General features: G+C 45.6%; 1 protein-coding gene across 1 annotated transcript in view; it reads right to left on the bottom strand.

The window, feature by feature from the left end:
* Positions 1 to 11,911, bottom strand: part of BACE2 (beta-secretase 2) — a 48,631-nt gene extending 36,720 nt beyond the window's left edge. Inside the window, exon 1 of the mRNA XM_082009839.1 lies at positions 11,273 to 11,911. Within this exon, the coding sequence (XP_081865965.1) occupies positions 11,273 to 11,584 (312 nt within the window). The 5' untranslated portion in view covers positions 11,585 to 11,911. The remainder of the gene's footprint in view (positions 1 to 11,272) is intronic.
* Between the last annotated feature and the right edge of the window lie 3,642 nt (positions 11,912 to 15,553).

Here is a 15,553-nt window from a genome sequence, read left to right as displayed (position 1 = left end):
CTACGTTTTGGAGACAAGGAGGAAGAAAAAGACGTTTGCAGGTCAGCAGTGAAAAAAAAATCAGTGTCTGGAGAAGGCTGCATGCCAGGTCTGATCTCTTCCCTCTCCTCCCGCCGTCAACCCGCACTGGTAGCAACATGATGCTTTTCAGGTTTTTTTCCCTTCCTCTGTCAAGATGTTAGTTTTGGAGATGGGTGTTTGTTAGCAAAGGTTTTTCAAAGCCTGGAGAGCTGCGAGACGGAGAGGTGAAGGCAGGACACTCCTGACAGACACATCAGGTCAATCCATTCTCCCCAGAACAGGCTGTTCCCAGCGCCGCAGCCGTACCCACACAGTGGGGCCGCTCATTAGAACATCCTTCCAGCCACACTTACTGCCTGCTTTCAGGAAGGGCTTGCTTATGTTTTTTTAGTTCTTCTCTTCATGCAGGACACTGAACGCTTATATGGTGTTTTCCACTTGTTCCCCTAAAACACTGTAACAAAACCAAAGCGGATAAGCATAATTTTTCTTGGATATTCTCTATCCATACACTGCAACGGTGAAATGACCAACCTTCCCAAAACATGAAAGCCAATGGACATGATTACATGGGAACCCCCACCTTGCTGCTCAAGTCAAGTTCATGGCTGTGAAAGCAGCCTCTCCCTCCTGCAGGCCAGGAAGCCACTGACAATCCCACGTTCATGCACTGGGATCCCTGGATTAGCCAAGATTGTTGGACACAGAGAGGTAAATAAATTAGCACACAAATTAGCACACACCTTGGAAAACCAACTGTGAACTCCCTGTACTTCAAGGCATGACCTCTGCTATAAAAATGCCATAACTTCTTCTTCAGGACTGGACTTGCAGCACTGCCAGATTTTGTTCGACAAGAGCTGCTGTGGTATTTCATATTGCCAAACTGGCAAGTTCCAGCCTGGGGAGCCGAAAAGACTGGTTCCATCCTCTAACTCCCTTGAACTACCTCTTCCCCACCTGCCACAGCAGCTCCCACCTCCATTCCTCCCTTTCTGCCCAGAAAGGGCCACAATCCCATACTTCTGCACGTCTACTGGGCTGCTGCTATACGGATGGCGAAGGGACACGACTGGATCTGCTCCTGCAGGCAAGGGGAGGGAGGGAAGAGATCAGGATGGGAGGAGGGGAAAAAAAAGCAAGTCCAGCTATGTCAAGCATAAGGACTGGAATTTGGTTATTCTGATTGTATTCCCTGCTAGAAAAGCCGTGCCACATCTCCGGGGAAAGGAGCGTGGTCTGGAGGCTGCCCACCGGTCTGCGCGGTCTTAAGCGACCGCAGGAACATACGCGGGCAGCCCCAGGTCTTGGAGCGCAAACAAGGTGATGCAACTCCCATGTTTTTGTTTCCCTGGTAATTAGTAAAGGGAATACAACAGACAGAAGGCTTTTGCTCCCCATTTCACCTGACCTATTTAGGATATTATCAAGGAGCAGAATTTGATTGTCATCATGGGTATTTCTCGGAATTATACAGGGGAGTTCAAAGACACAAACAGAAAGCAGCTTTCCACTGCGTAATACCAAGAAGGACTACTGGGGGGGGTGGTGTGGGGGGGTGTGTGCAAAAAAAAAAAAAAGCTGTTAGGCAATGTCACAATAACGTGTTTGATTTATTAAAAATAAGAAGAATCTTTTTAATTCATATTTACTCTAACATTTTTACTTAAAAATTTGACAGGGCAATTTAAAAGGCAGATTTAATTCTCAAGTGAAATAAGAAATTTTTTTTTTTTTAATTCTTTTTTAAAAGCAGCAGTGTTTCTCCCCCTGCTATTGGACTCATTTATTTCTCTCTCTCCTTCTCAAACATGCACACTTTACTCTTTAGCCTGGCTAATACTGTAAAAGCAGCAGCTCTGGGAAATGAACTAGCTTCGCCTGTGGCTCATACATCATTACAATTGTTAACCAAGTTCCACTGGAAAAAAAATCTTTATTACACAGGAGAACACAGAGGCATGCAGGAACACAGCTTTATTTTCAGATACCAGGTTGAGTTTGTAGGGCAGGAAGTTAAAAGACTTTTTTATGCTCTCACGTTGACAAAGTCTGCTACTACACACCACAATGACACACAGAAGACACTTTCCCACTGTCCATTCCTCTGCATATCATAGAATGGTTTGGGTTGGAAGGGACCTTAAAGATCATCTAGTTCCAAACCCCCTGCCACAGGCAGGGACACCTTCCACTAGACCAGGTTGCTCAAAGCCCCATCCAGCCTGGCCTTGAACGCTTCCAGGGACAGGGCATCCACAGCTTCTCCAGGCAATCTGTTCCGGTGCCTCACCACCCTCATAGTGAAGAACCTGTATGTAGGACTAAGCTATCTTCTAGTTTGGCCAGGGATTACAACCCATTGTGTGATGATGGTACCTCACGTCCTACAGCAGCCCAGGGCTCCAACACTTTACGCACTACAAGGAAGGCAGCAAGTGCAGCCATGTGACAGAGCTGATGGCACTTGGGCCACTAGAATTGTGGAAGTTTACCCATTAGCAACAGCAAATGTCTGCACACCTGCTGTGGAGAAAGTTTCCAAACCTGAACAAAAACATGCAGGTAGTTTCACTAGTATTTGGTCACTTACCAAGAAAAGGTTAACCTGAAGGCTCAGCGGAGTGCAAATGAAAGTTAACTTTAGCTGGAACATGTAACATGCACCAGCATTCATAACTACAGCTGCTGGGAAATTTTCTGAACTTTCCCCCTCCCCCCATACATTATTTATCTCAGCAGTCCAAATGCAAAAATCTGGCACTTTGGATCATGCAGCATGTTTGTGTTATTCCCTGAAGGACTATACATCTATGAAGTAATGAGCAGATTATTCTGTGACAGATAAACTGAAGCACTGTGACTGCAGCGGATGTTATCTTGCTACAGCACTTCTCAGAATTTCGGAAAGTGTGACCACCTTTGGACTCCTTTGTCTTATTTGCAACCTGAGAGTCACTGAGAATGAATGAATTAAATAAAAATCTCTTTAGTCACAGAAAAGTATCGGTAGGACTGATGAATCATTTTCTGACACGCCTCACATTTCACTCTTACCCGTCACAGACATCTACAAGACAGCCCAGTGAATAAAAGCATGGGTCTTTCCATACTACGCTTAAGCAGTGTGGCAATATCGCCCTGAAGACCTTCCAAATTGGTATAGTGTGCTCTGCCTTGAAAAGACGCTACAACTGTTAATTTCTTATGCTGTGAACACTGACAGTCAAGGTTTCCATATCAACAGGTATCATAATGGAATTCCAGAAGTAAAGTTTCCATTTGGGTAGAAAAAAATCAGAGGAAAAAACCCCTCCCTGATGATTTCACAAAGTCACAATCTCAAAAATTGATCCAAAGCTTGCAGCCGAAATAAGACACCCTAGAATATTACTTTCTATGCCAAAGCTATTGCTGCCAAATGCAATCTTCAAAATTTACCTTCTGCTGACCTGATGCACTTTTTTCTTCCCTAATATCACAATCAAATTTTCAAGGTGGGACATGCAGGACCCAACCTTCCATATGATGGCTTAGCAGGTAAGCCTTTTGTTTCTGTAGAAGCCCCAAATGACTGGTCTTCTCTGGTATGAAGCTTCCTATGGTAGCAAAGTAAGAAACACAAAGAGAAAATTCTCACATCTGGCCTTGACGTGAGCCTGAGAACAAGCCATAGCACCACAGCGGGCTCCGAGGCGCTCTTCTACGGACCACTCTTGCAGGCAGATCCACAAACAAATATCAAGGAATTATCCGAGAGGTGGCCGCCAAAAGGATCCAATTATTTTTTCGCTGTCAAATGGCAGGAGCTGGCCTTTAATGTGAGGCAGCTTATAGTCCCTCCTTCAAGTGGTGAGGTGACTCTCAGTTCTTGAGTTGTCATCTGTTTTTCTTTAAAACAAAAATGCCAATGGGAAAAAGTAGTGCTATCAAACAGTTTTAGATCCCTAGGAATGGATTCATTTGTGTCTTTGAGGAGAAGCTTACCAAGTGTTACTGCAGCGTTAAGATAAGAATTTAAAATAAAACCAGACTAGCAACGACTTTGAGACAAGATTTTCCCTAAACACATGCAGTCTAGCTTAACAGCAGTTTTTGCTAGTAAGTAGGTACAAAAATAAACCAACCATAAAGTTAAATAAAATAAACTAATTTTAGTACTCACAAGCTGAGCAAAGAGGAAAAAAATATCTACAAGTAATTTATTTTTCACAATTTCAAATTATTAGTAAGCAGTGGTGAGGGAAAAAAAGTATTGTAGAGTGCAGTTACTGTCTTAACAGATTCCCTTCAAAAGAGCCTTTTAACTATGACACATTAATTGTATTCCATGAATTGTAATTTTCACTCGAATAAGACTTTTTTTCTCCCATCTAGCTTATTTTCTTCAAATTCCCTCTCCACCATACCCCACAGGTTTCATCCATTTGTGGAGGACTTAAAAAAACAGAACAAAGGTCTAGAACATCTGTCCCCCGCTGCCCTGCCCCTAAAATACTTTTAGGCATAAAAAGGCAGCGAGATCAGAAGATGGAAAGACGGGCAAAAGGAAGAATGAGGGAAGAACCCTGAAGGAGGAGAGAGAAGAAGGGGAAAAAAGGCATTATTTTATCAACCTCTGGCAAAAGAGGGAGCAAATGGTGACTCTGGCCCAAGGCTTTCTGAAGGCAGGAGAGCTGACTTTGCTACAAGACTGCTCTTGGACGAGCGCGGCCAAAAGACCATCGGACACCCACGCCTGGAGGAAGCCTGCCGAAAGGGCCAGGCGCGTGGGCAGTAGCCGGTTCAGCAGCCAAATTTCCATCCCAAAGGGGATAAGTTTACCAAGCTCCTCGGCAAGGCTCTCAGGTGGCTCTGGGCTGCTGCAGCAAAACCAAAACGCGCGGTTGATGCGGGCACGCTCGAGCTACCTCGGGTGCTGCCAGCAGTAACGGAGCTCTCGGCGTGTTGCAGAGCCACCCCGAAAAGCACGGGCCATCGCTCGTGCGGAGGTCCCCGTTGCCACAACTAGACTGCCAGCAACCCGAGTTAGCTGGCTTCTACCAGCTCGGTTCTTCAACGCCGCAATCCAGTCGCAGGGGTGGCTGCGATGCAGGCATATGCAGAGGAGACAGATAGTCAGCTAACTTGTTATTTTAAAACTAAGGGAGTTCACGTGCAAAAAAACTGCAAATAAAATCTATTTTAGTCCTGGGCTGTTTCAAGTGCTTTGAAGGACACTGAACTAACAGATACAAATGTGAATGTAAAACTTTTTATTTTAACAGCAGTCTGGTATCTGTAGAACACGTATGCATTTGCTTTACAAGCTTAGATCTACATAGCAAAACCAGGCTGAAAAGCAGCAAGATGTATGACAGTCCCATCAATGGCAGGAAAAAACACTTCCTTTTTCTGGGGCAGCTGAGTGCTTGCCTCTACTCTGAAGACCTGATCTCAAGTCCTAACCCGGGCAGAAATAGGAACAACAAGTTCCTTCACTTATTTACACAAATTATGATTAAATCTGGTGGGGTTTTTACAGATTTTTTAACATTTTTTTACAGATTCTTACAAATTTTACAGACAGTAGGAAAAAGGAGAGAGGAACGTCTGATTCACACTGGAGATGCATATGTGCAAAGACATGTATGCTATTGTACCAGCTTCCTTTTTCAAATGTAGCTATACTTGATAATGCCCAGATAACATTTCAGGTCAGACTCGCATCACCTACAATAAGTGAGAAATTTTCAAAGATAATAAAATGTGGAGGCAATGTAACAGCTAACGTGTCCTCACAGACTTGAAGTCGTAAGTCCCCTTCACAAAAATAAAGACCCCTGCAGAGTGTAGTGGCTTTTAAAACTGTCTTACCAGACACTATCCCTAAAAGTGACAGCCCTCTGGTTAGAGGAGGGGGGAAAAAAGAAAAAAAATCAAGGGGGGGAAAAAAAAAAAAAAAAAGAGTCCTTCCTTAATAATCCTAAACATCCAAATACACAGGAATTCCATATGGGCTTTCTTTTGCCCACTGGTTTGTTTTCATCTAATTTTTACTCCAAATTCCAACTAATTTACTCCTTAATAACAAGCAAAACAGTTATTTGCTCATCTGCTACTTGACTCTTCCCAAATTTAACTCATGCTTTTGCCTTGATACGGAATTAAATATGAGGACTGGTAAAAAGTGTGAACCTGACACTTCGTGCCACCACCCCTGTTCCTCACAACAGATCTTCTGCCCTGACCCACCAGGATTTGAATTCATCACTGCTGTGATCAGCGACCCTGGATAATAAAGCTCTGAAGGAGAGAAAGTGCCTTTAAAGGAGCAGTTAGCGGGGCTCTAATTCTGCTGACCCTGGGAGAGGAGCACATCCTGAGGAATGACCACGATGAGCCTCTTCCATTCAGTGTCACTCTGTGCATCAACATCGCAGGCCATTGCAGCCCACTTACAAACACAGCAAGGCAAAGCCTTGCTACAAAACACTACCTCTAGTCAGGGCAACAGCATTGTAATTAATACTCGTGTTTTGGGTTATTTTTATAGTACAGGCTCCACTGCCTCCACACAGCCCCTTTTGTGAGGGCTAATTTTGTATGGAAGGAGGTGCCAGAATACTAATTTGTAAAGGCAGGGACACTTCTGTCAATCCAAACTCAGTACATTTGTTTGCTTTGTCTTTGGCCAAAAATACATTACACCCCACCGCATCACAATACATCACTATATTAGTCCTGTTTCTTATGACTTTCAGGTCCTCGTCCTTTTTATTTTGCAGGCATCCATCAACAAAAAACAAAATCTACCCAATTCATCATTTAACAACAGGAATATTTTGCATTTCAGTAGTACTTTCATTAGAGGGATCTGAAGGGATTTTGATGCCACCACCTTAAAATACTCCAATACACCACAGCACTTGTCTTTGCTCCTCAACCCTTCCTTTTTTCAGCTTTCATAAAGAGCTCAAAACAAACACAAAAGACCCAAGTAATTATTATTTTAAAAAAGAAGAAGAGAGAGACTTGAGTTGGAGCCTGCTTTCTGCTATTTGAACCTGGAAGGATCACATTTTCAAACCTTCTTGTATCTAGAAAGACCGTAAACCCCCTTTCATCAAAATTAAGAAAGGGGAGCTCAGCTTCTCAGGGAATAATACAGCTCCAGGAACCAGGCCCTTATCACCTAATATAGCAAGACTAATGAAGCGATGAAATTACAAGAGCAGTTGAACCTTTCCTCGCAATCTTCATTCCTTCCAACACTCAGGAAATAAGAGCTATCAACAATTAAGGAAGAATGGCTGCATGTGCAGAAATTGCTCATGTGTGTGTGTTCATTACCTTCAAAATACCAAGCCATAAATTATAAGAGTCCATAACACACTTGAGATGTTTAATACATATCCTTCTTTATCCTTCTTTTCTTTAATAGCTGGAAGAAATTGAAGGAAAGATAACCTCCCACCAATTACATGGAAATAGGAGTCTGTGTTTCACAGTGAAGGCCCTTAGACCCAACATTCACATTGACCTTAAAACTTCAGAGCAAGTTTACACGACAGGTTTTTGCTCACCACCTGCACAGAACAAACTGCCATTAGAAAAAACAATAGACAAAACCTCTTCATGCATGGAATGAAATTTCAAAAAGGAGCCGTGGCATTCAGAGCACAAATCAGATCCTATCGTGGTTTCAATAATCTGGTAATCAAACCACATCTACGTGACTCTCAGCTCTCAGGAGGCACATGCCCAGCCTCTCTTCACAATGAAGGTCCAGGAATAACATTTACCTGATTTCACAGTGGGAGACGCAGTGTTTTGGAAACGCACTGGGACCAGTGGGACTACCACCACCTCATACAATGAAGACTAGCATAAGAGAGGCAAGATGAGGCAACAGTACTTTCTTTGCAAGCATTTAACGCAGTCCGGATGGATTTCAAGCAAGCTGTGATGAACATGGGGTACTTTAAGAGTTTGACTATTCTACTGGTCAAAAGCTTGTGGGAGAAACAAGATTAATATGAACAGAACTGCAGTGAAGATGGTGGAAAAACCCTAAATGATCTTTGATTCAATTCCTCACAGTGCTTATAATCTCAGGCCAGGCAAAATAATAAAAGATAGAGCAAAGGAATTCCATCAGATTATTTCAGGAAGTAAGAACAGTGCACACAATTCATATTGGGCTCTTGCCACCTTTTATTTCAATCTGGAATTGGAAAAGGTGCACCTATACAGAGAGGTGTAAAGCACATTACCCGTCAGAAGTAGGACACATAATAATACATCCATGAAATAACAGACAAATATATCACACTGCAATACAACAGACCTTCTTTTCCACCTTTCACAGAATTCTTAAGTAGACTGGCAGGTGAATGAATGAAAATTAATGGGGGTAATGACATCTGACACTGACCTGGTAGCTAGTCTGGAGACCCGATATGATTAGGATACTGTATTATAAAACTGGAAATGGTCAGAAATACTCTGGCTGCTAACACTTTGCAAAACTGGATTGACTACCCTGAAGTTTCCTCTCTTGAAAATAAAATAAATTTGACTTCACACAGCTGCTCTATTTTTGTATCGTCAGAACAAGTATTTCAGAACTGCCATTGTGAAACTCAGTTCTGTGCTGTGTTTATCTGTTATATGACAAATCGTAATTGGAATGAATGCCAAACGGTGTACCTTAAATGACCTGAAAAATGAAATTCTTTTGTAGTAGCTTCCTTCCAAGAATGAAAATTAAAAAAGGAAAATTTCCAAAAATGCAATTGAGCAGTAACGCAAGCTCCATAGTGCTGAAGTTTGCCACAAATCCTCATTCCCCATACTGGCACAGTAGCTTTCAACACATAACGCACACACTTGCAAAAGTTACCAGGCACCGACACTATCGCAACTGCGACATTAAATCTTGTGCCTCTTCTCACAACCTGCTATTTGGTCTTGGTCTACTACTGCTTTGCTTGCATCTACCCATCCCCTCCCTGTGCCACTGTCTGGAGCAGCAGCTCTGCCATCCCCCTCTCTGCTCCCACAGCGCGGAAGCGAAGCCGTGCCGCTCCGCAATTCTTCTTCACTGCCAGCATCCTTCTTCCTCCTTGGCAACAACACCAGGGCAGCGCTAGCCTGTGCAGGGGCTCGGCTGTCCCGGGAGAGGCCTGGGTGAGGAAGGGAGTTAGCTTGGGGGAAAGTCCCATGTTAGAGGGGTACAAGAGTAGAGAAAGGTGTCCAAGGATCACTTCACACTGCAGCTTCTAACGTGAGGCAAAGTCAGGTTGGGAGGAGCATTTAAGTCAGTAAGAGACATCTCTCCTTTTCTACCTGATCATGGCCCACTCTGACTCCAGCAACTACTTGTCCAACGAGTTTAACACGATCCCAACACTCAGCAATATCAAGATACTTGCCTTTAGTATCAGCACTGTGAAGGATTCAAGTAGCACTAGCCTGCAGCGTCTTTGCAGCTTTAAACTATCCCTTGCAAAGCAGAAAAACAACAAGTACATTTGTGATCTGCAAGTTTTCCAGTTTCAGGCAGGGAACGAGATAACAAATTTGTCTCCATCAAAAGTAGAGAATAAATTTTAATTGCACTCTACTGAGTCACTACACACCAAGATCTGATTTTGGAAACAAGCGCATTTATAACCTTACTTACAACCTCGGTGGGCCTACTCGTGAATAAAACTTGACATGTGCTAAACACCAGTGGCAGTCTTTTAAATAATTAACTTTACAAGAATTCAGAACTAGTTCACAATAGTAAAAACTTTGCAACCAGATTCAGAGCTTTTTTCAGATGGAAAAAATCATTCAGGCAAGTTTATCTGAACCCTTACATCACATGTAATACAAGTAATACTAGCTGTTAAGCACAAGTGAAGCCTCCAGGTGCACTGAGGGCAGCACATTTCTCCCTTTTAGACCTTCAGTCACATTATGAAAAGCCTGTCATATTTTTCCTTCTCCATTTCTTTCCATTTCAGAATCCCCCTAGATGTGTAATAAGATGATATGCTTGATAGTTGCTTTTTCTACCTAAAATGATTTTTTTCATTTAAGACATACTGAATTGGATTATTAGTCCAATCAAATCTGGTATGCTTGATTCTGGCAGAAACCAATATTGAACGTTGCCTGGAGTAATGAAGCACGCACAACGCCACACTGATAGAACTAGTCAAATATGCAGCACACAACACGAAGGAAAAATTATTTCACAGTCTCTGTGGCTATTGGGCCACACCTTGATACATCAGACCTGGTTAGCTTTTTTTTTTAAACTCCATTTATTTATCATAAAACAATGCCACCCTTTCTCAATACATGCATCAATCCTACCATCATACATTTCAGTTAAAGCAAGATGTGGCCAACCCTCTTACATTCAAGGTGTAAAAAAGAAAGAGCTCACAGAAGTCCAAAAATGCAGCAACGGCTGAACACTCTCTGTTGGCTAGGCATTTTGGCATTCATGGGTTTTTTATTACGGAGTGGAGCTAAAGCAGTAGAATAAGGATTTTTTTTTTGTGTACCCTGGGAACGCATGGACCTGAACTCCCGAAGCAAACACCAAGTTCTGAGGAAAAACCCCGAGGGCTTTCAGGAAATTAATCCCCACTCAGCTGACTAGTCATCCCCACCAGCAGCCCAGCACCGCTCCTCCTGGGATCTCATGACAGAGATGAAAGAGCAACTACATTGCACAAAACTTCGGCAACGCTGGTGAAGGCAGTGGGAGGAGATTTAAGGAAACACGGTCTATTTGAAAACAATATTCAAAACGGACACGTTCTTCGTGTTATTAATGAACAATACGCGAATTCCCGAAAGCAGGGGCTGTTTTTTGCCTAGCCACCGCTTAGTCCAGCGGGAAGATTTCGAGTGATTCTCCCGGGTCGGGAGGGGGCACCGGGAGAAAGCACCCAATCACAATACAAAGCAGCTTTAAAAAAAAAAAAAAGATTAAAAAAAATCCAAAACCAAACCACCCCGCGACTCTAAACCACAGTCATTTCAATTGACAAAACGTCTCGCTTCGAATCAAAACACCAGGAGACAGCCTGAAACCGGGGGTCGTCGGCGGCGCAGGGCACCGGCTTTCGGGGCCGGCGGGGAGGCGCCAGCACTGAGCACCGGGAGAAAGTTGCGTTTGGCTGGCGGGGGGGCACCGGCAGACTCCCACCCACCGAGAAGAAGTTTGGCTCCCACCCCCAGCCCGCAGCCCCCGGACCGCTCCTACCGCCTGCGGCGGGGTGCCGATCAGTATCTCCAGGTAGTAGCCGCGGCCGGAGTCTCCCTGCAGATTCTCCACCATGGCTAAAAAGTTGAGGGTGCCCCCGGGATCCGAGGCCAAGGCCAAACCTTCCGCGCCGCCGAGGGGACCCTGCTGCCGGCTGACGCCCCCCGGCCGCAGCACCACCGGGGCGGGCGGCGACCCGCCGGGGGCGGCCGGGTGGGACACGCGGAGCGGGAGGGAGAAGAAGGCCCGGCAAAGCCCCGCGGTGCCGGCCAGGAGGAGCAGGAGGCCGGGAGCCGTCAGAGGCGTCCCCATCCCGGCGGGGGGTGGGGGTCGCTTCCCAATGGCAGCGGCTCCGGCCGGAGGCAGCGGCCGCCTGGCTGCCAGGCTGGAGCAGCCGGAGGGGGGGAGGAGGAGGGGAAGGAGGAGGAAGAAGAAGGGAGCGGCTTCCCCACGCCCCGACTTCACCTCCCCCTCCCCCGAACCGAGCTCCTCCTCGCGTTTCTCCCGCACGGCCCCCGGGAGGCCGGGGCCCCAGTCGCTCCGGCCGCCCGAGGGCCGTGCGGGAAAGTTGCTCCGGCCCGGTGCCCGCGGGAGAAACTTCCCGGCTCGGTTTAGCCCATCCCGCAGCCCCGCTAGCGGAGCCTGACAGCACGGTGGGGAGAAAAGTTTCCGAAAGCCTTAAAGGGAAGGCGGCAGGGCTGGCGAGCGGGGCTCTGGTTCACTCCCGGTGCGGCGGCGGCTCGACCCTGGGTATCGTGGCGGGGGGAGGGGGGCGGGCGCGCGGGGAACGACGACGAGGCGAGCTTCGGCAGCTTCCCCAGGGCGCAGTTCGCTTCAGGACGCGGCGGGAGAGGAGGCAGCGGCTGGGGAGGGGGTGAAGGATGATGAGGACGAGGACGAGGAGGAGGTGGGAACGCGGAGCTGGGTCCGGGGATGCTGGCGGGGGTGGCCGTGGCGCGGGTGGCAGCCGGCCCGCGTTTCACAGCAGCGGCGTCTGGTGTGAGGAGCGGGCGTGTGCGTGTGTGTGTAAATTCATCTGCTGTGATAGTTAAGAGCGAAGCATGAAAGGCGTCCGCTTGTGAGAAAGCCTGCGAGGCTTTAAATGTCTTCATCATGCACGGAATTAATAACAGTAGTCAAGTGCGGCCTTTCAAAAGATGAGAACACTTAGGACGGAATTAGTCTGTACACCTCTGGAGTAATGACAGTGCCAGATAGATCATTAGATAGAGCAGATAGTCCAAAAGCCTTGAAAAATAACACTGGGCAAGTCTAAGCAGAGTCACTTTGTGTTTGCTTGTCCCTGACCCTTTCCCTGCCCCATCCTCTGTAGCAGATAAAGTAAAAAATATCCAGCCGAAGTCATGGCATACTCTCAGGATCCCCCGACCAAACTGCTGTCCTAGGCAACCACCTGGTCTGTTCTTGTGTGTAAATCTGCTCCAAACTGTGTGGACTGAGATTCCCTCCCCTGCCATAGTACATAGCAAGGGCTCCCTCCTTCCCTTCTTTGAGAGGGAATAATCACCTGCAAGATTTCCTGGTGTTTCACAGGTATTAAGTGAAGTTTCCCCAGGAGGTGGGCAGTACTAGTGTTCACTGCTGGGAAGGCAGAGCAAACTGTTTGCTGGAAAGGTACTCCGGTGAGGCTGTTAGTCATAGCCATTGCCAGAGTTGCTTGCAGAGGACAATCCTTAAAAAGAAATCGGAGCCCACCTGCCCTTGGTGAAGGAAAAAAGGTGTTTTCACTTTTTTCACTGATGTTTTCAGTACTCTGGCTCTCTGTCACTTAAAATCTGGAGCCCTTGCCCTCACTTTGTAGCTCATCCCTTAGAATCAGCTCAGTGCCTCTGGTGCAGTTGAGCGCTTGTCCCTGCAGCCACAGCAGGAGGAGGATGCGGTCCCTGTCCCTGCTGCCCACAGAGCTCTGTGCAGGGAGGAGGAGAGCGCTGTAGTTCTCTTAACCTGGCTTTGCCGCCGCTGGGGAGCCGGGAAGCCTGCAAGGGGCTCGGCCTGGCTGAGGACTCAGGTAGCGGGCATGGATGGAGCTTGTGCTCAGGGGGTTATTTTACTTGTGGAAAACCACACACCTTAGTAAAGGGTGAAATTGTGCAAACTTCCCCCATGGCAGGAAGCTTTCTATTTGCCTGACAAGTAGCGATGTGAAATATTGCAGTCCCGGTATGTCTAGTCTCACCTGCTCTGCACAGAGCTGGAAGATGCTGCTCTAGGCTGATGGCAGCTGAACACCTGAGGGAGTGGCAGCGTGGCTCACACGAAGAGGTTATCTCCAGGGTGCTACAGTAATGGCTTTTTCTAATGTAGCTGGGGTAGTGACAGGTTATACTGTAAGGCCTGTCTAATCAGAGCTGAAGAGGAATTAAAATGCTTATGGCTTTTCGTGGGTGAGCTGAAAACTGAAGAAATACCCCCGCCCCTTTGAAAAAGGAAATGTGGAAAGTAATCAGGAGTATAATTGAACACCCCCTCAGAGTGGTAGGGATGTATTTATAACAGTCAGCAGCTATATACATTTTGTTTTAATTCTTTTACAGTACGGCAAGTCTTCCCCCTTGCCACTGTTGCTAAGATACGTTACCATACTTCTGGGTAAAGCAATCCCAGTCAAAAGTGTATAGTTTTCAAAGTATAGAAGATACAGCATAGACTTCAAGTCTTCAAGAGAAAACTTGTCTTTTTTCATACTGTTTGTTAAGTTATTCTTGTCCTGTTTTCCACAGACCTAAATAAGTCTCACAGTAAATGCACATCAGACAGCTGCTGCATGTGAAGTGGTGTATGCATAACCTTTTTGTCCTCCCATCGCATCATTACAGCAGGGCTGGCGTTCCTGCAATAGCCTGTTGTGAGGTTTCTGCCTTGCCTGGTCTGCTCCTTTATTTATCTAAGAATTTGATAAGGCTTAGACTGTGCCATGTGCAGGTGAGTAGTCCCAACGCATTTACGAACAATGGCAGGAATGGGCCTTAAAAGAGCAATGTAAACAACTGCTTATGAAAGAAGACATTATAAAGTCCTCCCAGAGAGCTGAACTCTGTATCTAAAATGTTCCTCGGAAGGGAAATCATCTGTATGCAATGAATGCCACTACAGTCAATATGCACATTTATTTCTTTGTGTATCACACGCAGAAAAGAAATGAAACACTAGAAATAGCGTTTGTGTCTGTAGTCCTTCTTTTCTAGATTATTTGGAGAATCCTGTTTTCTGTACTTTTATTATTCCAAATATGTGTTCTCCGAGTAAATAATTTTTAAAAAAATCTTTAAATATCAGCTCCTCTGAATACATCTTTTTAAAAAGTAATTTGTCCACATATAAATTTGTAGGTATATCTTGACTTTGATCCAATTTTGCATTAATTTAATTTGATGGTGCTTTAAACCTTGAGCCACTTGACAGTGAATTAACGTATGTCTCTATAACATAACCTTCCACCAGGATTTGCAGAATACAGCACATCATGAAAATGCGACTGCTCTGTGTTATGGACAAGATATATTAACTCAGTTGGAAGGACGGTTGCTATATGGAGATGTTAAATCAGGACTTGAGAAAACAAGCAGGAATGGAGAAGGCGGCTGAAGATGCAGAGGAAGTGCTGGAGCTGATCTGAGCAGAGGAACTCTGGATGGCTAAAAAGAGATCCTCTCCTTCCAAAAGAGGAAGCTATCAGGGGACTGTGCAGACCGAAGCGCTTCTCTGCTGTACATCTGAAGAAGCCAGGCTGACCTATGCTATCGTTATGCAATGAAAAGGGCAGATGGGCACAAAATAAAGACTTCTATTCTAAAATTGCTTTGTCTACTTTCTGTGTTCCTGCTGTTAGCATAATCAATATTTCAGTTTTAAGAAGACTGATTGCTCTCTACTGCTAATTGTGCACTGGTACTGAAAGAAACCCAGCTGAAGCTGCAGTGTACAAACGGTTAATTTGCAGACTGTGGTAACCTTAGGAGAGGGTGGATTCTGTTCTTCTCGGACCTGACTGGGAAATGGTCTTCTCTGTCTGTGGTCATCTTGCAATCAGATTTTTCATGTTTTGGGCTCAATCCAGTGAAATGCTGCTGGTAAATGACAGAGCAGTAAACAGTCAAGCGACAACAGAGTCCATAAGATTTGGCTCTTTCGGGTATCTGCCAAGGCAGTATGTCTTCAAAGGCAAGGAACAAACCAGCTGCCCCGTGGGATGAGAGATGTGCCACCCAGGAGACCTATTCCAGTGGTATTGCTAGGGCTCTAGTAACATCATTTGTGCCA

The sequence above is a fragment of the Phaethon aethereus genome, assembly GCF_964289735.1.
Source record: "Phaethon aethereus genome assembly, chromosome: 1".
NCBI classification, from domain to species: Eukaryota; Metazoa; Chordata; class Aves; order Phaethontiformes; family Phaethontidae; genus Phaethon; species Phaethon aethereus.
The sequence above is the reverse complement of the archived record's forward strand: the minus strand, read 5'-3'. Positions and strand labels throughout refer to the sequence as shown.